The 25,510-nt window shown below is 39.4% G+C and overlaps 1 protein-coding gene across 1 annotated transcript in view; it reads right to left on the bottom strand.

Annotated features, from left to right (window-relative positions):
* Nucleotides 1–326: 326 nt before the first annotated feature.
* The window catches only part of LOC131962872 (semaphorin-5B-like), a 38,239-nt gene continuing 13,055 nt past the window's right edge, over nt 327–25,510 (bottom strand). Inside the window, exons 3-23 of the mRNA XM_059327966.1 lie at nt 21,118–21,306; nt 19,282–19,381; nt 19,136–19,181; nt 18,405–18,467; nt 18,208–18,306; nt 17,403–17,616; nt 17,032–17,317; nt 16,341–16,476; nt 14,445–14,652; nt 14,163–14,370; nt 12,607–12,724; nt 10,760–10,944; nt 9,827–9,970; nt 9,570–9,717; nt 7,829–8,054; nt 5,863–6,084; nt 5,603–5,773; nt 3,862–4,011; nt 3,503–3,538; nt 1,499–1,710; nt 327–841 (exon numbers count right to left, since the gene is read on the bottom strand). Coding sequence (XP_059183949.1) covers nt 680–841; nt 1,499–1,710; nt 3,503–3,538; nt 3,862–4,011; nt 5,603–5,773; nt 5,863–6,084; nt 7,829–8,054; nt 9,570–9,717; nt 9,827–9,970; nt 10,760–10,944; nt 12,607–12,724; nt 14,163–14,370; nt 14,445–14,652; nt 16,341–16,476; nt 17,032–17,317; nt 17,403–17,616; nt 18,208–18,306; nt 18,405–18,467; nt 19,136–19,181; nt 19,282–19,381; nt 21,118–21,262 — 3,279 coding nt within the window. The 5' untranslated portion in view covers nt 21,263–21,306 and the 3' untranslated portion in view covers nt 327–679. The remainder of the gene's footprint in view (nt 842–1,498; nt 1,711–3,502; nt 3,539–3,861; nt 4,012–5,602; nt 5,774–5,862; nt 6,085–7,828; nt 8,055–9,569; nt 9,718–9,826; nt 9,971–10,759; nt 10,945–12,606; nt 12,725–14,162; nt 14,371–14,444; nt 14,653–16,340; nt 16,477–17,031; nt 17,318–17,402; nt 17,617–18,207; nt 18,307–18,404; nt 18,468–19,135; nt 19,182–19,281; nt 19,382–21,117; nt 21,307–25,510) is intronic.

Genomic DNA, 25,510 nt, shown 5'->3' with positions numbered 1-25,510 from the left:
CCTAATAAAGTGGCCGGTGAGTGTTTTTTAACCACATTAAGAATATTTACCTCATCTTCAGACAGCACACTCTCAAGGGGAACTAAACCTGTTATACTGATCTATGCTCTTTCTTTAGAGCAACCAGACTCCATTGACAAAAAGTGTAATTTAACCTCACAGAACACAAGAGTTGTTGCCTTGATCGGTTAGTTTGTTTGTGTTATTGAGTGACTTTGGTGAACCCAAAAGAAACCCTTTTAACCACCAAATTCACACAATAACACAAACAAATTTCTCTTAAACAAAGGAGGCAGACCAGCAACTCCTTTGTTCTCTGAGGTAAAATTATTGTTAATGGAGTCTGGTAGCATAGATGAATAAAACCGCTTCAGTTCCTCATGGGAAATCATGTTAATTTTTTTCATGTGGCTTAAATACGTCTCATCATCCACACTAGTACATTGCTCAGCTGCAGTTTCAGTACTCCTGTCTGCTTCTCCAAACTGGTAACCATAGTCAGTGTATGACCTGCAGTACCTCATACTACAACATTTAAAAAATTCCAAACTATGCCTCAAAGGAAACACTGTTTTCCAATAACAAAATGAGATCATAAAAGATAGTAAAACTGGTCTACAAATTTGTCTGGGACATGAGAATGTATTTTGTGTTAACTGTTTTCGAGCCTGGCCTCCTCTCAGCTGTGCATGTAGGTCCTGCAGGGGGAGTCTGGGTGGAAGTCGTACTTGCTGAGGCTGGGAGGGTAGTAGGTGGTGGTGAACATGTTGCTGGAGGGCAGCGGGGACGGGAAGTGGTTGCACGTCTCGTCGTTCACGTGGAGATTGTTCTTGTTTAGCGTCTGTACAGTGGAGACAGAGAAGGAAAACTGTGTAATAAAGGTGAAAGTGCTTTTAACTGAAGTATATAATGACAATATTAACCCAGCCTTTTTGGGATGATATTGTGAAAACCATACAAAGGATACTGGGACAACAGGTTCCTCTGCCATTTACAACTCTTTTTCTAAGTGATATACCAGATGGGATGGCAGAAAATGATAGATACCTCTTAAAGATAATGTCTGCAGCAGCAAAAAAAGCTATCACCCGTAAGTGGCTGCAGTCAGACCCACCCACAACCTCTGACTGGTTAGAGTTCATTAAAGAAATTCACCAGATGGAGAAACTAACCTTCCTGCTCAGACTAAAAAAAGGCCTGTAATATGCAAAATGGAAAAAATGGACGGCGTTCTTGACAAACGCCCCTTCTACTTTTATTTTATTGTCTTGCTAGTGCTCTGTTTGACGTGGTGTATAACCGCCAGATACTTTCCAAGGGACATATACTGTTTGGACTGATTAGAGCAAAATTTTATATGTTGATCATCCTCAAGTGATCCAGTTGCCTGGCTATGTTATTTTTCATTTGAATGTACTGTGATGTTGTCATGTTTGACTATTCCTGACATAAAAAACTAACAAAAATATATTAAAAAAAATAAATTAACCCAGCCCACCTTAAACTCCATGGGGATGTACTTCTCATTCTTTGGCGTGGTGTTGCCCTGCTTGTTGTAGGTGAGGTGGTTGGGTGTACTGGGGTGGATGACCGCTGACTCTGCTGACGGTCGGTTCAGCTGGTGGCAGTAGGTGAAGGCCAGCGCCGACAGTAACGCCGCTGCAAAGAAGCTGGCCGAACCCACGGCTACTAACTGGAACAAAGTAAAAGCTGGGAAGAGAGGAGGTGGAGGGAAGAAGAGGAAGATGAGACAAATGCCAATTCTTTCTTTTTAGATGTTTATATATGTTTTTGTACAGTGGAAGTGGAAACTGGTACTTTAAGGAGGAGGGGAACATTCTTGAAACGTACTACAAGGAGTTTTATATAACAGCCTCAATTTAATACTAATGCCTCCATATGAACCACATAAGCAAACGAGGCCATCAGCGAGAAGTTTAGCTATTTCTATACACTTTTTCTTAATGCCTTTGCCTGGCTCACACCAGAAGAGCACATTTTTGCATTTTCCCAGGCAAAGCTTCTCAGTAGTCCCTTTCTGACTGCTGTTTCAAGCCGTGATATTTAAGCCTCTGTGACATTTCGCCTTTAGTCTGAATGTCCCAGAGGCGTAACGGGGGACCAGGTGATCCCAGCTCTGTACCGCCTTCAGAGGCAGTAACATAGGTGTTCAACTGGCGAGACTTTATACGTATGTTGTTTGTGCGACCAAAAGAAAGTGGATTGCATACTCAGAAACAGTAATCAAATCATGTTGCACAACAACTTTGCTTGAGTCTGTAGAATCTCTACAGAGAGAAACAGCATGACAGGCAGTTCTTCTGCCATTATTGTTTTGAATGCACTCACACTTTTTTGTAGAAACACAGTATGAAAAAGGCTTGTAAGTGCTACATTAGCTAGTTCAAGGAAAACAGGAGATTTTTCTCTAAAGAATTTCTGTTTTTTAGCTTGTATCTTGCTGGATTATACTGATAAGAGTTAAAGAAAATAATTGCCTGAAGAACAAAAAGAAAATTGGAGGTGATACAGCACTGGTCGGGCATTTAACAGTTGGAGAGACGACCTGAAATGTCCTCTCTCGCTCCTAGACAGGTAGGTAAAATGTCTACTTTGTTCATGAAACAAATTGTGAGACGTGGTTTTAGGAATTTGTAAATTATGCTTCCAAAATAAGTGCATGTGCAGCCAGATCAATATCTAACATAATCAACACAAACACGAGTCCTACGGAGGAGACTTTTCTTTATAGGATTTCTGTTTTTGACCTTATATTTTGCTGGATTATGCTGGAGAAGGATCAGCAAAGAGTAAAAGAAAAGAATTGCCTGAAGAACAAACAAAAAATGAAGCTGAATTGGATAGTGATAGAGCACTGGTTGGGCATTTAACAGTTGGAGAGACGACCTGAACTGCCCTCTCTCTTCCTCCTAGACAGGTATGTAAAATGTCTACTTTATTAATGAAACACATTGTGAGACGTGGTTTTAGGAATTTATGAATGATGCTTCCAAAGTAAGTGCATGTGCAACCAGATCAATATCTAACATAATCAACACAAAATACAATTCCCTTGTAGTTGTTTTAAGGAAACAGGGATCCCAACAACAAAGTCCAGTCCAGCCAGTAAATGCTGAGATTTGTCTCCCGGGACTAAAGTCGAGGAAGGTCAGACTGACATCCTGAGGCCCTGCTTGATGTCACGATCAAACAACCATTACCGCCCCCTCATTTCACCCAGTCCCATTGGGAAAAAGCCACAAACAAAAGTCAATATACTGCCAACTGTGTGCTTCACATCAGGTAAAGAAGAACACAACAATAACTCGACTGCTGCTACGTGTTCAGAGACTGCAATTTAACCGAAGTGACATTGATTTACTGTGGAGGCATAAAACCCAGCAGAATTTATGTGGGGAATTGAAGAGGTGTGTGTGAGCTGGGAACAAAGTATTATCATTTTGAGAGACTAAATAGAGAGAAATCACTTGTTTTCACTCACTTCCGCAGCTTTGGTCCTCCTGTCCGGGTAAAATAACTGGAGAGAGACAGACAGAAATGTAAAAAAAATGAAAAAACATCAATGTGGCGAAGAGAAATCACTCCAGCTCCGAAAAAGATCAAACACAAATGACAAGAGCACTTAATTTCTCTCAAAGGCTTCACTGTTCTCGAGGTAGGCAGAATGCTGACATCTCCATTAATTCATCTTTTTAATTTCTACAGAGTGAACAACTCAGCATTTACTGGGTCTGATTAAACTTTTGTAGAACACAAACTGGATTTTTCCAGCTTATATCAGCAATTTAATATATGCAGCAACTGTGTTTTAGCAATTTATTAACGAGGGTCTGCGCTTACCTGGCACCTCGTGAGGCTGGCAGGGCCTGGACTGGGTGATGTTCCCCTGGCAGAGACCGGCCTCGGCCTCCTGCTCCTCACTGCAGCGCCGAGTACGATGCTGCAGACCCTCGTCATCACAGTCCCCCCAATCTGTCCACTCGCCCCAATCTGAGGACCAAGACAGGACAGAAATAATGGAAAAAGAGAAACTATAGATAAAATATATCACCTTTTTTAGAGTCACTTCATTCGCTGGCTGTTTGCTTCAGAATTGATTTTAAGATCCTTTTATTGGTCATTGAGATGTTTTTAGTGTATGAACAGTATGATAATAACCCTATCATAGTTATATTAGTTGGTTTTCTGTCAAGAGAGTTGTCGGGGGAAAAAAATTGGTTGCCATTGCTTTGCGGTAAATCAAGGATTTGTTTTGGACACAAACCCATTTTTATTGGCTGAGCTAGCAGAAATGTATGGCCAAACTGCCCATTCTGAACAATAAACAAATAGAAACACCATAAATTGTGAAAAATGCCTTTTAATCTGTTGGCAGAGGTAGAAAAGTTTGATCATTGTTAAATATAATGAGCAGTAAATGCTGATGTTTTATCTGGTAAAGATGCAGCATCAGCATATCGCCAATAAATTATTTTAAATATCTCTACTTCAAAAGAAAGCTCCTTCAAAATCATAAAAGGCTTTTAACTAGAATGTGACTGAATTATATAACCAGACGTGATTCATGACGGTTTTCTCTGAAAAAGTTGAGGAGCTGCAGTAAGTAATTCAAGTCCAGCACAGAACTTCAGTCGCCATCAGTCAACAGAAAGTCACAGTTCAGCCGACTGGAGCTCCTTTGTTTTCTGCACAAAAGCTTAAAATTACACCAATTTAATCTCCATTTCTCTTTGTTTTTGAAAGACCAAAGGAATAAAAGGTGCACACAAGCTGCACCCATCCATGTTGGGGCGAATCGTCAAATTTAAGGCTGCTTTATAACCTGTTTTATGTTCGGTTTATTCTCTGCCTTTCATCAAATTCATGCTGGACTAAGCTCCAACAACCTGAACCCAAATATTGATTCACCACTTGTTGTGTGGGGGAGATTTCCCACCAGTGTCCATACAAACACCATTATTTATTGTAGAGCGGCAGGGTGAATGTAGGGAGCTTATTTATGGTGTAACAGTAAAGACAAACGACAATAAACTTGTATAGCCCTTTTGAAAACAAAGCAAAAAACTACTTCACGAAGCAAAAAACAGCAGAACAGGGATTAAAAAGGCACAAAAGTGTTTTACAAAAGTTAATAATGACCTCTACTAAGGCCAACGGGTAATATACACGCTCCTAGATATTTTTTTGCTTAAGTGTTTAAACAATGTGTTGATAGCTTGTGTGACAATAAAGAGCAACATAAACAGATCAATATAGCAATGAAATAAGACCAGGAAATAGATTTTTCCCATTATTCAGACACTACATGAATGCAGCATAAACGCCTTACATGTTTATAGCTGTTTTCAGAATTTGTGTGACAACATTAAGTAAAAAGGAAACAAATCGGGCAAGTAATTTCAGTCAAAGTGAAAATGAATTATTGTAACAGTCCTGTGACTCAAATCAAGTTCTTTCTTGGTTCATGCAAAACCAAAGCTTCATGAAAATTGGGCCAGTAGTTTTCATGCTTACAAACAGACAAACTGCACTGAAAACATAACTGGTTGCTCGTTTTACATAAAAAGCTTGCATATTTTACCTTCACAGGCATGTGTGTTGCAGAGTGCCTCTTCAGTGTGCAGGCCGATACAGATGTCTCCTCCACTGGCTGGCGGCGGGTTGCTGCAGGTCCGAGTCCGCTGGTAGTGTCCGCCCCCACAGCTGGCGGAGCACTGGGACCAGGAGGACCAGCAAGACCAGGCCCCATTCACTGAAACACACAGATAAGAAACTTTAGCCAGATGTTGTACATATTCTGCTTCTGCAGCCAGGCTGACAGACAGAGAGCCTCCCCGCTACCTTGGCACGGCTGAGTGTTGCAGTCCTGATACTCCACCGGAGATCCGACACACGCGTTGGGGTTTGTCCGGCCCTCCGCTGTCGAACAGCTGCGTTTCCTGGTTCGGAAGCCTCTAGAGCACTGCTGAGAGCAGCTGGACCACGTTTCCCACAATCCCCAGCGCACGCCTTGGGGCTGGGACAGAGTTCGCCCGCTGGTCTTCACCAAGTCTTCAACCAGAGCTGAAAGATATAAGAACATTTTCTTTATTAGAATCTAAACAGGTTGGCTTGAGATAAACCAAAAATGTTCGTTTTTTTTAGTTGTTGTAGTTTTTTTTTAATTGATCTGATAGGTTCAGTTATTGCCAAGTGCTGAACAGGCACATTTGAAAAAAATAGAAGATGTTACCTGTTAAATGAACCTTCAAACATACATTTTAGACTAATTTCTTAGCTTATAATAGCACTGGAAGGCCAATATGCATGTTTGAGGCTTCATTTGAAAGGTAACATCTTCTCATTTCTGCTGAGCATGTGACTAAAACACATATTTTGCCACATCAGTTAAAAAAAAAGTTTTTGGTTCAACCCTACCCCTACCAGCCAGTGGGCAGGTAGGTTTCAAGAGGTTAAAATTCACCATAAAAAGTTGTTTAAGATCCCTTTCATATGATGAGAAATGCACTAGAGTGGTGCTAGAAAGAAAAGAAACTTTCACTAATAAAATATGAGTGGAAGTTGATCCCATCATCTTTTGCTCTCCCCTGCTGAATGAGTGAACGGCGCCGAAAGCCAAAACTTCTAAAGTTTCAATGAGTTCAAACATGAAGCGCAGAATTGTATCTTTTTTATTGCCAAACTCTGCAGACAGACAGCCTGTTATGAAGCATTAATTAGTGAGGTGTAATCTGGGCCACGTTGAAAAATGAACTAGTTTTCCGTTACACCCTCCACACACACAGAGCATCCACAATCAGAAATTATTTACATATGAAAGAGGAGCACTTCCTGAGGCTTTCAATGGGGACAGCAGAAATATTTCAGGACGAGAGCAGTTACACAACCGGAGAAGAAACAAAAGATTTTCACCTTGTCAGTGTTACCTATTTGTAGTAAATACCTAAACTGGCATGTTTCTGAATTAAAAATATTCCATTAAGAGAAAGAGACAGAAAGGACTGGACATGTGCTTCCCCATGATGTTTAATCAATCTGCTGACTGATGTCTGCATACAGTTTAGCTACATCCTGCTTTTGATGCGACCAGCTGTGTTTATTGTAGCAAACTGGGAGCTCAGCCACCAGCAGCAGAGCCCAATCAGATGCAGATCTATTCAGCAGGTTTTACTGATGCATTATATTAAACTGCTGTGTAGAGTTAGACCAGGCTAAATGCTGTTTTTTTTGGACTGAAGAGAGCCGACCTCGAAGCCGACGAAGAAGTCTACTGTCAAAGGATGGACATGAGTGAAGATTACAATTTAAAATGGGGAGAAGACCAAATCTACATATTACAAGAGATAAAGAGAAGGGAGAGAAAATGTTTATTATCTATTATATGGATGTACTATATTCATTTATTTACTTAATTTCTTTCCTTATTTCCTATTTAATATATATTTTTTTCTCATTAATTCTAATTTATTAAATTATTTTTTTAAATCTATTTATTATTATTATTATTATTATTATTATTATTATTATTATTATTATTATTATTATTATTATTATATATTTTTTTCAATTCACCTAATTACTATCCAGAGCTGTATGCTATATAGAATGACATTTGTTTACTAAAGAAATGGCAATAAAACATGTAAATTATAAAAAAATAAAGACCCATTTACACTAGTTAGTTTGCCATTTAATCCTCACGTTACAGAGGCATCTGGCACCTGCTGTCAACTGACAAAAAGAGGAAAACAAGGCCACATTTGTGATTTGTTCACAAAACTGCAGAGTGAGACAGTCACACACTCACAGTCAGTCTGGCAGGCTCCAGACCCGTCATTGGGGCAGAACCGGGTCTCCATCTTCTTCTTGCCCAGCTGGAGCTGCTGGGGGTCGGGCAGCAGCGCCCGGCAGGTGTACCTGAACCTCTGCTCCTGCCTTGACCCATCTTGACTGACGTTGACCGGCATCCAGGGGGTCCAGGGGGTGTTGCGGCGCACCTCAGGGCAGGCTTCCAGGTTACAGGCTTTATACTCCTGCAAAACAGGATGGAGGAGGATTATCATGAATGCAGATGAAACAGAGCTACACCTGTCTGTTCTACTGCAGATTCTTTATCTCCCAAAGCTCTAGGACCCCACTGTGTCAGTAATTTACTGCAAACAGTCTGCAGAGACACACTGCTGCCTTGTTCTTGCACAAATAATTAGAGGGAAATAAGAAAATCTTACTTGGGGAATTGGGTTTACTCTTAGATTGGATGGAATTCGTCTTGCATGTTAAAATAACTTGCTGTCAGGTTTTAGCTCCATCTCTGTGGTGAGGTCACATTAAATCATCCCTGTTCAGGTGCTGGTGGGTCGGCACACCATGGTGCATTGCAACATTGTGCAGAACACAGCAGGCTGTGGTTATTTTGTATGTTTGTTCATGTTTGTATAAAGCTCGCCATCCGTCACCGGCCTTTCAGTGTCCTGATAAAGTGCTCCACCAGTGCGCTTCAGTTTAGGGTTATCAAATTAAAAGCTGGATTTCTGTTGAAAGGTGATAATGCAAACTCCAAACAAAAACCCATCGAACCATTCTGCAGTGCACAAGAGTTGCATGCTCCCCCCGGCCAGCGGGACAGGTGTGTGTGTGTCTGTGTGTGTGTGTGTGACCTGATCATCTTTAGTTAATGCAAAAATAGTCAAGTCAAACAAGTCAGCTTTTCTGTGTATCGGTGTGGAACAAATCCACACACCTGAATAAATGGGAAGTATTATAATATAAGTTATTAAATGTGTGTTATGCACAATTGAGGGTCAAATATGTGGCCCAAGAAACACAGTTGGCCTTGTTTGTAGGTGGAAAGTCAGTGAAGGATCATGCCATTTTTGCAGCATTAGAGACTACTACTCATTGGTCCTGTGAGGAAGGAGATGGATTATTAGAGGGACAACATAAATGTGCGTCATCACTGTGAAGCTTCTGACCAGCAGGGGAAACGCAGCAGCTGTGGGACTCTACACATTCGAGGGATTTGGCAGGGCCATCGCACAAAAGAATAAAAATTAGAGAGAAAAAAACTGTCAGAAAGAAAAATCCAATAATCCAGCTAGTTACAACTTGCACAGCACAAGCATGCTCTCAGGGGGATTAATCGTATTTTTATTATCCCAATAATCCATCTTCCAGCAAGTAAAGATTAAACCATCTATTATTTCAAATACAGCTTGTAAATAATGAATTCTCTTCAGAGAAACATGAATGAGAGCAGTGTTTCCTTTAAATAAATGTGAGTAAACTAATTTGTTCTGTTTGAAAAGGCCAATATTAAAGTCACATTCATATATTGTGTTTCAGAATACATTAAAGTGTTTGCTATGAATCAATGTCAGTGCTGGTTTAATCGACTAAGATTAAGCAACAAAAGGGAAGCAAAGCTGTAAATGCCATACAACAGCAGAATGTAAAGTCATTTAAATATTGTCTGGGCTGCACTTCTGGGTTTCTTTATAGTCTTTAAAGTCACGTTAACCTCATTTCTTTAATAAGAAGCACAACAGTACCATGGCGCATCCAGGACAGGTGTTGCCATTCTCACAGGTTCTGGTCCTGGAGTGGACGCCCCCTCCACATTCAGCACTGCAGTGAGCCCAGGGACCCCACACGGTCCACAACACGGGCAGGGGGCAGGGCTTCTTCTCATTACACAGCCTGCAAACACACAGACTCAGCTCACTCTGATCTAAAGTTGTGATATTTTAATTCTGTCGTGTAGATTTCTCCTGGTAAAGAAACTGATGCAAACAATATTCCATCTCACCTCTCCTCTCGACCCTGGCCCACACAGATCCGGCCTCCGTGGCGAGGCGAGGGGTTGTTGCAGGACCGCTGCCTCACTTCAAATCCGATACCACAGCTGCTGCTGCACTGGCCCCACGAGGACCAGGGAGTCCAGCCGCCATTCCTGGGGAACAGGACCAGGAATCAGTGTGTTTTATGACAAAAGAAAACAATAAACTTGCTCTCTACCTTCTGCCAATCACAAAATTGTTCATCTCGTGACTGAGACTCTCATCTTGGTCCTCTTTCTATGATACACTCTCAAAAGCCCTCAACAAACCTGTTGTTGTCAGACCTTTGACCTCTGTTTTTGGTGTCCCGAAAGAGCAAAGTTTTACTTCCAAGAAGAGCAATGGTATTGCTTCCTATTCTACTTCAATGGAAAGACAAGAAGCCCCAACCTCCTTATTCTTTATTAAAAAAAGACTTGATGTATTAGAGGATGCCCAAATATTAAAAAAAACCTTGGGATCCTATTCTCTCCTTTGTTGGAAGATTAACATGATGTATCTAGTATCATAGAGTAAACGACCATTTCGAACAAAATAAAAATCGATATAAATTAATTTATCTTGTTTGTTGGGGTGGAAAAGTTTGTATTTCATACAAGTTTGAGTTATAAAACTGGGTGTCATGTACTTTAAAATGTACATTTCTTATCTTTTAACAACCCAATAAAGATGCAGGTTTAAAAAACAAACAAACTCCGTGGGCAAATACTCGAATCGAAAGATTATGAGCCACATATTTCACAACTAATAAATTTAACTTCGCAGGCTGCACAACTGGCTTCACTGTCTGTTCAACAGTCCGTTATGACTTCTGATGAGGAGCTTAAATCATAAAGGAGCAAGGCAGCATTGATTTACTGCTCGGGGTAACTGACGGATCATCCTGCATAAAGAGACTGTACCTGGAACAGTTTGCCACCTGGATAGTGGGGCCTTTACATTCGACCCCGCCACATCGGGCCAGAGGTCCGTCACACGAGCGGGAGCGACACACGCAGCTGCTGATGGAACCCTCGCCGTCGTCATGGTTACAAGGCTGCCATGGCGCCCAAGGACTGAAGCCCCCGTCCTGCGTCAGGTTCCTCACCTCCAGAGAGGATTGAAGAGGATTAAGAGGGATATATTCTGCTCAATGTGAAGTTCATAATTGTATTTTTGAGGTTTGTACGAAAACATGTGTACACGCTTTAATATAAAAAAAACATTATATGTATGTTAACTACATGTAACTGAACTTGGAGTTAAACTACAATTTGCAGTAGCTGGCTGGATTTATATTTGTGTTGTGTTTCAAGAAGTTAAATTTGTTTTTTGTGTAGTTGTCGACTGAAACTACAGACTAGGAAAGAAATATTTCTTTTATTATTATTATTTTACCATTAATTTTCTGAGCTGCAGCTACAACCACACACTGGACTTCAACTTTGAGAAATGTTATTCAAGTAAGGTTAATATTTTTTGTGGTCAGATGAAACAAAAGCCAGAGTTGTTTACAAAAATGCTGCCGGATTAAACCCTTTTATTAAAAAAATAAAAAGTGGGTTTGTGAACAAAAGACTTTTATATTTTTCTATCCGAAAATCTTTTTTCTAGTTCTAAATGGGATTTGTAGGAAAATACACACAAAGAACAGACAGTTAAAGTATCAACATTAAGATTAAACACTACTACTAAATGGCATGCTATAGGTATAGACCATTTTTCATCAATATACATCCTATATCAGCATCTTTTTATGCTGTTTAACTGATAATTAGCTCAAAAATGTTCTGAACTTGTATTCGGCAGTGTGAGCTTTGAGGTATATTTTGTCAATTGGATGATTTTTTTACTAATTAGTTTGAACTAAATTTTCTAAGTAGCTTTAGTCGATAAAACTAGATTTCTCTCTTGGGTAGCTTTATTGTAATTCATCTTCTTCTAGTGGGAACCTACTGGCTGCTTGCAAACTCTGCTTAAAAACTTGATTATAAGAGTGTAGACAATATATTTTTTTAGCGTTGAACAATAACCGAAATCCAATCAAAGAAGGTATGGATGTATGCTGATTTTCAGACATGTCTTGATAAATAAAGTGTATAAACAGTGGAGACCATAACACCAGACTAACTGTGTGTATGTGTATATACACTCAAAAAAATAACTTGTTCCCAGAACGAAATAAAATTATGGAAATAATTTCCACCTAAATAAAATGCTTTAATTTAGCGAGAAACAGTTTTGTTGAGTGAACAAAATGTAAATATGTTGAGTCAACATGATGTATTTGCGTTACTGTTTCTTAATTACCAGGGGTCAGTGCAACTAGATTTGTAAGGGTAATTGTAACATACTAACGTAATTTTCTTGGGCCATTTAAACTTGTATGATATTATTAAGAGTTACTTTATTTAATAGGGTAGTTACAACTACTTTTTAAAATAGTGAAGTACATGAATTAATGGTGCTGAGCCAACAAAACAAAGTTAGGTTGAAGTGGTTTAGCCTAAAAGATTACCTGAAAATGAACATAATAGCAATTATTCAGGAAATAAATATTTTTTTATGTTCAGCAATTTAATTAGGTTGTTTTAACATAAAGTACTCTAGTAAATTTTAAAGTGTTGCATTTTAAAACTACATGTTTTAAAACTGTTCAACCACAAAACATAATTTTATTTAGTAGAAGCTACATGTTAGACTAAGGACAAGCTAACAGACACCCAGTTTGCTTTTTTTGAGTGTATGTGTGTGTGTGTGTGTGTCTTACTGGGCACTCAGTGATGTTTTGGGTCCACTGGTTCATGTTGGAGCTCTCCTCGATGGTGGTGCAGCGTTTCTGTCTGTGATCCCAGCCACAGTAAGGGTCCCGAGCCTCCATGCAGTGACTAATATGAGAGCAGACAAATCGTCAGAGATTGTTGCAGCTGCAGAATAGTAATGTTTCTCCGAGATTCAGTGGTGTGTTCTGAATCAAAAACTCCAGCAGTCTGCACATTTCCGCAGCGGGCAGTCAGCAGAACGTCTTAAGATAAAAATTGTTTTCTTTGTGTTGAAGGACTTCTTTTGTGTTTGGAGTACAGTAGCAGCGCTGCCGAGACGGAGACGTCACACAACATTTTGTGATTCCCGTTGCGTCAACAAAGTCATTAAATGCCTGCTTATGTAATGTCTGCTCTGAGTCTTGCCAAAATATGGACTGACAGTTCAAAAGCAGTTTCTATACAGGGAAAATAAACTGGGCTCTTAAGATAATCATCTTTGTCAGCGTTTACTGCGTGCCTTTCAGACTTGGCCACCCACACGTGTTTGTCTCTTTTAATGCGACTCAGTTCATCAATCTTTTTAAGTATTTTCAAGTGGAGTTAGTAAATTTCCATATGATCCTACAAACTGAGCTGACTAATGACACTTTTGCCAATTATTGACTGCAAAAGCCAGATTTGCTTTAATATTTATATTGTATCCTTTTTATGTTAAAACAGCCAATATTTGCTTATTTTTGTTCCCCAGTTTCCTTCTATTCTGTTCAATAATAAAATAAAACTTCTGATTACCTGAAAGCTGCAGTTATATTTCAGAGCAATCGCTTTGAATATCAATACATCTGATTATTTCTGAGCATTTCTGTGCAAATAAGAGCCTTTTTTTAGGGCTGATGAGTCAATTAATCGATTATCAGACAATCAGATAATCAATTAATTCAGTTTTTCAATCTCAAATGCTGCACAATTCGCTGTTTCTTGATGGATATTTCTCATGTGGTTATATTGTTAAACCATAAAAAGGATGCATGCTCCAGTCGCTGTATTGAGCAGAAAAATGACTTTTAAAGATGATAGCTGTGTTTATGTAATATTGAGCGAGTTTATTGTAATTTATGGACAAATTATGGAACATTTTCAAAGAAAAGAAAGTGTTTGAGGCTTCAGAATGTGATTTTCTTCCTCGGGGCAGAAATTGGTTTGCTTTTATTTAACCAAAGCACAGAAGTTAACTTGCAGAGGCTTCAGATTTTCTAGATTTCCAGAGTTGTAAAAAGTTTTTTCTTTCCTATCGTTGATGATGGATGATCCTGTCGGCTCAAACCTGATCTAACTGGTGAATCACTTTATCACGTCTCATGATGATAAACTATCGTACCAACCTGCCTGGTTATGCAGACTGGAGTGAAAGCGTTGGAGGTAGAATCTGCCAATATTTTGTTAATTCTAGGTCACTAGTTTCCTTCTATTCCGTTCAATTATAAAACAAACTCATTATCTGAAAGCCCCAGTTATTTTTCAGAACAAATCGCTCTGGAGGCAGACATCATATTCATCGTACCGTTCAGTTGGATAGCTGGAGCAGCGCTCTAATGGGATCTTCACCAGTCTGTCATCCAGCCCAACAATCAGAGATCTGTCACTGTGGAGGATCTGCAGGCTCTTGATTGGTCCGATTTTCCCTTGAGGGAGGAGCCTGAGCTCCTCCAGGTAGCAGCCTTGAAGGCTTTTATTGGTTGTGGAAAGAGACTTCAGGATGGTGCCGTATTCTGATTGGACAAAGGACAAAATTAGATCAGATACTATTTTTATTCTTGCCCAAGCTCTCAGCCGTCACGCTCACCTGTGCCGATGTACATGACGTGGTAGAGGGTGTCTCGGCCCTGCACGATGTCCACCACCAGCTTGGAGAAGCGCAGGTTGTCCTGGGTGAGCAGAGGGTTGACGGTGACCGGCTGCACCACGTCGTTCATGAGGAAGAGTCGCTGGGCGTCCTGGAGGCTGCGCTCTGTCAGGTTCCCCCCGGGGCCTCCCTCCTCCAGCGTACCGCACTAAAGGACCACAGTCAAGTGTTTAGAACATGGGGATAGTTTTCAAACATGTCTGATCTTTTTTTTTTTTTTCAACAAAACACTCCAGCGACTTATTTTTCAACCTGGGAGCAAGGTTATTATAGTTAATGAAAACTAACAAAAATAACGAAAACTAAAATTGAAAAAACATTTTCGTTAACTGAAATCAAAATAAAAACGAGTTTTTTTAAAAACGATAACTAACTGAAACTGTATCTTGTGGTTACAAAACTAACTAAAATTAACTAAAATTATAGTGAAAATGTCCTTAGTTTTCGTCTTTGGCAACTTTTTTCATACATAATTCAGTGTTTCTATTTCAACATGCAGGAACACATGGTAAATATGTTTACTGAGACTGGGATGTCTACACTTCAACCAAAATACAAAACACCCCGAACTGTAAGAGTTAATAACCTTATTGGGGCTGAGATGGATAAACCAAAAAAAACTAAAACTAACACTAAAACTAATAAAAACTAAACTAAAACTAAGCATCTTCAAAAAATAAAAAATAAACTAAAACTAGCAAACTCACTCTAAAAACTAACTAAAACTAACTGAATTTGAAAACAAAAATTCACAACGAAATTAAAACTAAAACTAATGAAAAATCCAAAACTATTATAACCTTGCCTGGGAGCTAAACTAGACTAATGTGCCGATCATACATGCACCAAAATAAAAAACTTTTTGCAAAACATAAAATAAAGAAAACAATGGTTACAGTGATTTGAAAAATATTGTAACTATTTATTGTATATCTATCTTTTATTTAAATGCAAATTGAGGGATACTGAACATGCAGTACTACTGTTTATTTAGGTATTTATTTTATTTATTATTTTTATTTATTCTTTGTTTAAATTGTTAGAAACTGACGGAACTTGCAGTACTGCTGTTTATTTATTAGTGGTGTATTTCTAGAATTGGTAGACAATGTAACATACATTGGAATTTTAATGTATAATTATATAAAATATTTTTCTATTGATATGGTAATTTTGTTTCATATTGGTGCAAAATCGACCAAAACTTTTTGTTTTTATTCCACTTAAAGAAATCACTATATTGGTTGTCATATCGGCAATCTGTGAACCTTTCCCCTTCAAAATCTGGCTCTACTAAAAACAGACCATTGAGTCAAATGCTGCTGTGTGTCAGAACAAGTCTCTTTGTTCTGTTACAGTGCCTTCATAAAGGTTTTTAGTTTTAAGTGGGTTCTTTTGGTTTAAGTAAAAAAAACTTAGATCAATATGAGCTGCAGAACGCTGACTCACTGACAGCAAAAATACATGTTAAACAAATGCAAGTCCGAGATTAAAATAGCAAAACTATTGCATAGGAAGTGCAGAGATTACATACAATGCAATGTCAATGCATTGTCCCTGCAGCCTGATTTGGGATGCATTATGTATATGTGTTGGGAAACTTGCCAGGCGCTTATTGTTGGAGGTATATTTGATGGAGCTGAGCTTGATTTTCTTTTTGTGCTATACTGCAATCTCTGTACTTGGCACACTGAGATGAAATGACTGTCAGTCTTCTGAAAACTACTTAGAGGGACGGCTTGGAAATTATGCAAGGACAGAATTTTCTGTTTCACATCTATCAACATCGTGTTATCAGAGAGAAGCAGCTACGTGGATCCGGTTCATGTAGGTTACCTGGAAATTGGGGATGGGGTTTGGGGTGGAGAGCCAGGCGGTGCGGGGGTTTTCCTGGTAGCGAAAGGGTCCGTTGAAGGCCTGGGTGATGGCGCTCAGATTAAAGGCACAGACAGCAGAAGCTGATATACTGTTCCTAAAGGAGGGGAGGACATGATCCAAGTCAGAACTCAGCAATTTAGAGGGGAAAAGAAAGACTGAAAGAAATAAGATGGCTCATAGATGGAGCAGATAAAAAACCTTTTGTTATAGATTACATTACATTACATTACATGTCATTTAGCTGACGCCTTTGTCCAAAGCGACTTACAATAAATGCATTCAACCTGAAGGTACTAGACATAGACCACAGGAATCAAGTAAGTACATAACTTTAAGAGCTAACTGTCATCGCTACAGGAGTGCTATATGTTAAAGAAGAAGAAGAAGAAGAAGAAGAAGAAGAAGAAGAAGAAGAAGAAGAAGAAGAAGAAGAAGAAGAAGAAGAAGAAGAAGAAGAAGAAGAAGAAGAAGAAGAAGAAGAAGAAGAAGAAGAGCATTTTTTTTTTTTTTTTTTTTTTTTTTTTTTTGTAAATATATATGTTAGGTGACCATGACTTAACCGAGGTATTGTTGGAAGAGGAAGGTCTTCGGCCTGATAGATGAAACTAACCAGTGTTTAATCAGTGTTTTATGAATGAACATTACTCACACGTTAGTGGTGAAGATGCCGTAGATCAGGTCCTGCTCCGGTAAGTAGAAGGTGCTCTGCAGCTCGTTGTAGTAAAAGGGGATTTCTCCTGAGCGTGAGCAGTTGAGTCGGGCCTTCATGAAGGTGGTCCAGGTGTCCTCCAGAAGGAAACGCCCGCCCATGTCGTTCTTACAGACGCGGGCCACGCGAGAAAACACGATCTTCCCGCAGTCGTTTTCAACTGCGGTTTCTCTCAGGAAGAAGTAGGCGAAGCGACCGATCTCATAAACAGACACGAAATTAGGCTCTAAAAGACACAAGAGAGAAAAGATATGAAACCAACAATCAGAGACATTCTTATGGCTGAGAAGTCAGTGTGGTGTTTGGTTTACCGTTGAGCCATTTGGAGTTGTACTGGGCGGAGCGCAGTGGCGGCATGTTGCCCAGGCTCCTGTAGACGACGGGGTCACGTCCTGAGAAGTCGATCACCGTAGCGGCATACAGCTCGCCCCGCTCCGTCACCATGGCGGTGGAGTTGTGGCGCGGGTCATAAGGACATCGGGCGACACCGTTCACTGTGTCCAACACCTGGCTGATGTTAGCAACCTGACAGGAAGTGTAAACACGACACATGAACAAATAATTGTTGAATAACTGAGTACCGGCCCTTTTTTTGTCTAAATGAATACCTTTACTTCTTCCTTTCTTTCCTTGCCAGTTTTTTTAAAAGATGATAATTGTGTTTATGTAATATTAAGCATTTATCATACTTTACATGTGCTTTACATGGACAATTAAAAAATTTTTTTTTTTTAAAGATTATTTTTTTTGGCATTTTACTGCTTTATTAGATAGAGACAGATAGAAAGGGGGAGACAGAGGGGAAGACATGCAGCAAAGGGACCTCAGGCCGGATTCGAACCCGGGTCCACTGCAGCAAGCACACAGCCTTCATGGTAAGCGCTCTACCAGTGTGATGGAAGTGTTTGAGGTTTCAGAACATTTTTTTCCTCCTCAAGGCCGGATTCATTTAACTCAAGCACAGAAATTAACCTGCAGAGGCTTCAGATTTTCTTGATCGAGCTGTTAAAAGTTTTTTCTTTACTATCGTTGATGATGGATGATTCTGTCGGCTTACACCTGATCTAGCTGGTGACTCATTTCCCACGTCTCATGATGATAAAGTGTCGTACCAACCTGCCTGGTTATGCAGACTGGAGTGAAAGCGTTGGTCCCACATGTGAAGAGCGTCCTCCCACTTATCAACAAAACCCGGATGTAGTTTTGACATTCCTCCTGCAGACAAAAGTAAATAAAACCTTAACAATCAAACGGTCATTACCAGATTTTGAATGGGGTGAACAAGTTATACATTATATGACACAACACATTACCTCAGACTTCCCTTTGCTCTGACATGAGCGCTTTGTGTCTTCATCAGGAGCCCATTCTGTCGCCTGGGGAAAAAAACAAGAAGCTTGTTTACAACTAAAATAATATTATGAGCATCTCAGCACAGTGAGCAATTCAGTGCACTCCATACAACATTAATAGTCACTTCCATTAAGAATGTATGAAATTTTTAAAGGTTGTTTTCTCGAAATTAGCTTTTTTCTCACGCTCTGGGTCAATAATCTCAACTTCAGCTCCAATTACAGACAGCAAATTTACTAGTTTTATCCCTAACTATATTCTGAAGGTTTCTACTGAAGGGTTTCTCTATATATCATTCATACCATGATTTATAGAACATTTTGTTCCTAAAAACATGACAAAAGTATATATTTCTTATGGCTTTTTTCACAGTTTCACTTTATTTAATATATCAGCTAAATAAAATAATAACTTTGAAATTTGCTCTATCCAATCTTCAGATTTATGCCCTGGAAATATATGCAAATGTGTGCATATTTAATTAGTTAACACCTCATTTGCCTATCTAAACATAACTTTCAAGAAAACGTAAAAAACAATTTTTTGGCTTAATGTAAATAACAAACTGGGTAAGTTTCATGGTGATATCTATATGTTTTAAAAAATCCTATTCATCTCATATCAAATATTGTTTCATTTTCAATTTTATAAGTATGAAAGAAAAATGAATTTAACCACAAACTGTTGTTACCTGTATAAGCGAGGCATTGCTCAAACTCAGTCTGAAGATAAAGTTTCTGTGAAAGAGATTTCTGGTGTTAGAGGTGAAGCAGCAGAAGAAAGAAACCTTATCATGTACATTCCTGTTAAAACGCTGTGTGTTGAGTTATTCATCACCTTGCTCCCACAATGAGCTGGTTCCTGCTCAGGTCCAGAGCCAGCTGGGAGAAATCCTTCACTCCGGGATGGGAGAACTCTGACATCCACGGCCTCAACGCTGCAAAGGGAACAAGAACAGGAAGAGGCGACTTTAAGAGGGAAAAAGAGGTGCAGAACTGTGATGTGAAGTGCGTGGGAACCTTTCTTCACCAAATGGTACCTGGCTCACAGCTCCAGCTTTTTTTACTAATGTGTCACATTTCTCTCCAGTGAATCACCTGAGCTTGCAGTCTGACAGCTCTGCAACCTCCCATGAGCCTTTCAACCCCAAAACACTACAGACCATAGATGCAGATTTGATTGCCAAAATTGGAGGGAGCAGGATGCAATCAGAGTCGGGAGGTCTGGGTGCAAAAACGCATCAAACCGAGACACTTGAAAACATCTGACAAACAATCCTAAAATACAACAATTTATGAGTGAACAGAGACAGAGATTGATGTTTGTTCGGCAGCAATTTCTCCTGCTTAATGAGCCCTTTGTTGGAAAAAAATAAAAAGGTTGGACGGATGCTCATTTTTCATTTAATTTTCTTGCGGTCAGGGAGTGTAGCTGTTTGAAATAATCAGAAAATTAATAAGAATACTAATAAAAAGCAACGTCCTTGGTTTGCCACGCTTGTCTTATTGCAGTACATTTTATTTGATTTTTTTTAAAAACCTTGTAAAGCATGCTGTTGTTTATTAAGGTACTGTATAAATAAAGTGTATTATTATTAGTATTATTATAATGCATTAAATTAACTGGTATTGATTTAAAACCTTGAGCCAGGCAGGACGACAGCGTTCTTTGGTTGTTTTATTATCTTTGAATGAAAAAAACACAATAACTGAATCTCTCCCAGTGTTTCAGAGGAAATTACTGATGTCAAAATGAATGCTGGGTCCTTTTCTCCTGAGCTTGTGGGACAAATGTATCCAAAACAATAACAGCACGGTTTAGCAGAAGGACACTTTGAGCTGAATGGAAGCTGACATCCTGTCAAAATAATATTATCAGGCCCTTTGACAGTCGTTGGACAAGAACACTTAATGAGGCCAGTCTGCATATATTCAAAATAAACATTTATTTCTGTTAAAATGTCCAAGAAAAGTTCCAAAACACTGTGTTAAGAACTCCATCGCTAACACCATTTTTGGACAGTTTGGAACCAGAAATGGACACTTAGACTACATGAGTATATGACAAAAAATAAGTCATAATGACTGTGTTTACATCTTTTTATTGTTTTTTATTCTTTTATTTGGAATTACCTTCCCTCATTATATCTGCAATTTAAATGGATATAAGAAGATTAAAGGATCGATAATAGAGTGAAAGATTCTTTATAAAAGGGAATCCCCAGTTGTATGCTTTTTAAATTATTATTATTTATTTTTATTATTTTGTATGTATATGTACAGTACCAGTCAATATTTTAGACACACCGTCTTGTTTTTCTTTATTTTCATTGTATTTTTTACATTGTAGATTAATATTAAAGACAGAGAAACTTTGATGGAACACATATGGAATTATGCAGGAAAAAGTGTTAAAATAACTTTTTTTATATTTTATATCTTCGAAGTAGCTGGAAGTTAGCATCTCCATGCGGCCTATTGAGAATTCCCTAATTTTTGCATTGGATTTTGGGTCATTGCAGAAAATAAAGGCAAAAACATTCTGATGCTTGCATCTAAGCAAAAGCTCATTCAAAGTCCTCACTGAGTTTGAGAGGAGAGACCCCAGGGTGCTTACATGCTAACTTAAAGAACTCATTCCTGCAGGAGATCAGACTAATGTTGACGCGCTCACCTTGGTATAAGACAACAGGATGCTCCTTTCTGCTGCACTCTGCCGGTTTGATGTGAGGCTGCTGGGACAGACACACAGAGGAACAGACGACCAGCAGGAGGCCACAGGGGGAGAGGGCCCACGCCCCCCACCCTGACCCAACCATAGCTACAACCACATCCAGTCTTCTCTTAGGACCTCAGGAAACACCTGTTTGAACAGAGGAAACATCTCAATTTAAGCATGTGATCAGCAAGAATCAAAAATATATAAAATCCAAACCAGACTTTGAAAATCCATATGCATTAAACTTCTTCTGTGTGCATGTCCTTGCTCTCTGTCCGCCCGTCCATCCATCAAAATTAGTTTTGCCAGTCCTCTGAGCCCAGCGGTGTCTGTCTGCTCTGGGTGTCCAGCCCCTCAGTGTCAGCAGGACTCGGTCACGGCTAATTCACCTCAAAAGGCCAGAGCCGCCAATCTCTGTGCTGCCGACACTGGAAGCGAGGGCGCAATCAACAGAGATCTTTATGACTGAGGAGACCTATTCACCAACCAGCCTGGGCCCGGAGCCAAACACGGACTGTGAACTCTGAACTGTGAGCCACATGAAGGGTCTTTGTGTCAACATCAAAATCCATTTATGTACATCAAATCTGCTCAGGGATTATCTGCAGATGATGACCAGAGGCCCAGGGGTCATAGCAGAAGCCCTTTGTGTCACAAAATGGCATAAGAATGCTAAAAATTAGCTGATGCCTCGTGTACACCAGTGCCAGCACCTGTGGACCTTTATAGACTTGTAATCACTTTTCTACATTTGGTCGTAATGTCAAACTTCATTTACAGCGAAGAGCTGAGAAAGCAACAATGAGGCCAAGAGGTAAAATACGGCTGACAAATGGAGCTCTTGTCTCACTACTGTGTGAACATATGGGCATCCAGGTAAATAGAACGATGCCACTTTACTGTTACAGCACATTAGTTTACAGTGGGGATGCATGGTTTATATTTAAGAGACTTTTATTGTATGAAAGCAGTTGAACTATCAGCTGAAATCCGTAGAAAACATTAAGTGATAAAAGTACACCTTTTGATCAAATTGAAGGATACACAAGTTGAAAATTGCTAATTTCAAACTTCACATTCACTTCACTTATTGCAGCAAGTAGGGCTTTCCATTAGGACATGGAGCAGCCATTCAGTGGGGAAAAAGTAGCAAGCTAGGGGAGGTTTTGCTGTAAACATTTTGCCGTAAAAAGCCCAAATTTGGTGGCTTTTCACACATTCTAATGCCACTATTCCATCACACATCCATACACTGAGGTTTACCCTATCAAGACACGATCATTCCATGAATGTACTGTTTCTGACAAACATACATTCACTCTTATTCAATCGAAAGTAAACAACAAAATATGTGAATGAGTTGCTTCAAAATAAGATAATAAACTGAATAAACTTTTAGTCATGCTGCAGCCATCAGATGAGTAGCTACTGTGTGTAGAGCGTGATGAAAAATGGAGGAAACTCGGATGATTTCAACACCAACGAAGGCCAAATTGTCTGTACACATAAGGCAGTTTGCCAACTTTGTAAAAAGCAACTACCTTACAGTAACGTTCCCACGACAATGGATGGAGTCACCTGTTAGCTCATCACCCAAAGCGAGCTTAAGGAATCACTGAACTGACAGTTAACAACTTCACAGCTGCCTATATCACGCTAAATAACTTGATTTTGGGAAAAAGTGACAGCCCAAGTCTGCTATTGGGTCTTAGAGGTGAAGCAATGTAAATAATTGGCATTTATTCATTTGTTCAGTCATTAACCTGTTGGAAAATAAATTGCTGAGAGAAACACAGAGCATGTGGGGACTGAAACAGACAGGCAACATGCTGGCATTGTTTTGAAGCAGAGAAGAAAGGGTGTAAAATGTAGGCTACATGCTGTAGTGAATCACAACTTGTTAATCAAAACTATTTTATAGCCTTATACAGTAGCCGGCTACACTTGAGTGTTTATCCTGCTGTTTTGGCGCTTATGAAAAGCTCTGCTAAAGTCCCTCTAAGCCACAGTTCATCAGATTTGTTTAGCTTCTCCCACTCTCATTTAACCCTGAAACCAGTTTCACTGCAGCTGCTACGTGATCAGGAGGACGGAGGCGGTGAATGTCTGCCTGTCTGCTGCTCACCAGGAGGACTGAATGTGTGTGGAGGCAGAGGTTTTTCAACCTGCTGGGTCTGACATTGCTGCTTAATGAAGCGACAGGAGCAGAGCCTCCACCGCTGGCTCCGCTTTTGTTATGTGGCTGTGCTCCTCTCACCGTGCAGAGGCCGGACAGTGAGAGGTCTACTGTTCTGGGACAGTACAATGAGAGGGACGTCAGTCAGATTCTTCAGGGGCAGGAGGAAATGTTCAGATTCTCACTCGTGCTTGTTTAAATAAGGCCTCATATAGAAATAATACCCTCCATGGGCGCTTTCAGATCCACTATCATTTGTTCAGGTTCGGTTCAGTAGCTTAAAGGAAAACAACATTGACTTTTGGGAGAGACGACCTGCAAACTACTGTATTAAACACTTGGGACATGATGGGCACCTCACCATCCACCCCCACTGTCTGCCTGAGGGGTTTCGCAGCATTACGGTGATTCCGCCATTGTTTTTACGAGAGAGAGAGCACAGTCATTACAAGTGGTTGCTTGTCAGGTTATGTAAATTTAGGGCTTCTTAAGAATTTCAACCAAGCTGCAACCTCCGGGTCTAAGGAAGTGAAAGTGTCTTAAGCCTGCATTTTTTCTAATGCCCAGCAGGGGGCGACTCAACTAGCTGTGAAACGAAGTTTATGAGAAAATGACACTACTGCTCACTTGAGTTTTTATTAACTCTGAAAATATTTTCCTAATGACTTTATAGTCTCAATCAAGTCTTTATCAACACAGAATTATTTTAATTTTGTAAATTATGATCCCATTTAGAGTAAAATAGACGATAAAACAGGATAGTTTGAGGATGACAGGTTAAGTTTGTATCCGTTTTAGATCTCCTACTCTTAACTGTGTGTTTTCACTTCTTGAAAGTTAATTGAAATGTCAATACAGGGGATTTCTGGCTCCAAAGAAAACGAGATGAGGACGGCCAAAATGCCAAACTCAAGTCTTCAAATTTAACAAATTTTCGATTCAGTTTATTCTTTGGTCCAGTCTATGATAGTAACAAACATCAAAAAATGTATCTGTGCTGTTGGCACTAGAGTATAATACTGTAGGTGATAAAGTGGTCCTTTGATGATTCAAACTGTGGCCTGAGTGATCACAATGTGTACTTAAAGGTTTTGAGTGCTGTTGAATCAGCCAAAACATAGTCAAGATATTTTAGATTTGACGGAAAAAAATTAGGAAGTACAGGCGGGCTAACATTCAAGTTGTTTTCCTGAAGCAGTGAGCGTCAGAACACACATTCATTCATGTCGCTGCCTGTGTTGGAAAAACACCATAAAGCCTTAACAACCTGTGAGGAGATTAGAAAAACAGAGTCTGCGATTCATGTGACCTGTATGTGTTTGGACTGTGGGAGGAAAACCACAGGAACACGGAGCGAACATGTGACCTCCACATTCAGAAAAACACTGCCCAGGTTTTAACTCGTTCAGGCTGGTTTCACTGTATCCATAAAGCTAAATACGATAAGATAAATAGTCATCATTTAGCATCTATTACAGCTTGAATATAATCTCTTTTACTTGTGTATCTGCCTGGCGTTCTTCTGAGAGTAAAAGGTCTTTATTTTTAAGTTGTATACTTTTTTTCAAATTGTTAAAACAAGTTCTTGAAGCAGAAATGAATTGTTAATGAACAGTGGCCTATTTGAAAGGATAAAAGCTTTCATGACTCACAGAGAGATTCAACACCATGCTTCTCTGCACCTCGCAGCAGTAGAATTACATTGCAAATTTCAGTTTAGATTAGACAGAAGTGGTGGTTACAATCCTCAGACTACATATCTTCTGACTGTCTGAATGAGCCAACTCACTCTGACTGTGTACAGGAGTTGTGTGGACCAAAACAATGTTTACGATTGACCTTTAAGTCATTCAATGCGTCCTTACGCTGAAATGGGGCTTATTATTCACCACTTCTAAAGTCCCAGGAAACAAAACAGCTCACTGCTAACTTATTCTTCAAAACCCCATGTCCATACATAGACAGTTTACACGTGGAATCATCTCCACTAATATGTAGTTTATTAAATTGTATTTATTTCTCACAATCCAGATTATAGCTATACTGATACTGGATTTTTCATGCTGATACTGATCTTACAATTAATTCGGTCCTTTAAATCAGTAGTTGTGTTTCCATTAAAGTCGAAGCAAATTTTTAAGGAGGTTGCATTTAAATAAAATGCAAATTAGG

Source organism: Centropristis striata, chromosome 24, assembly GCF_030273125.1.
Source record: "Centropristis striata isolate RG_2023a ecotype Rhode Island chromosome 24, C.striata_1.0, whole genome shotgun sequence".
Classification (NCBI taxonomy): Eukaryota; Metazoa; Chordata; class Actinopteri; order Perciformes; family Serranidae; genus Centropristis; species Centropristis striata.
This window is presented reverse-complemented; position numbering and strand designations above follow the sequence as displayed.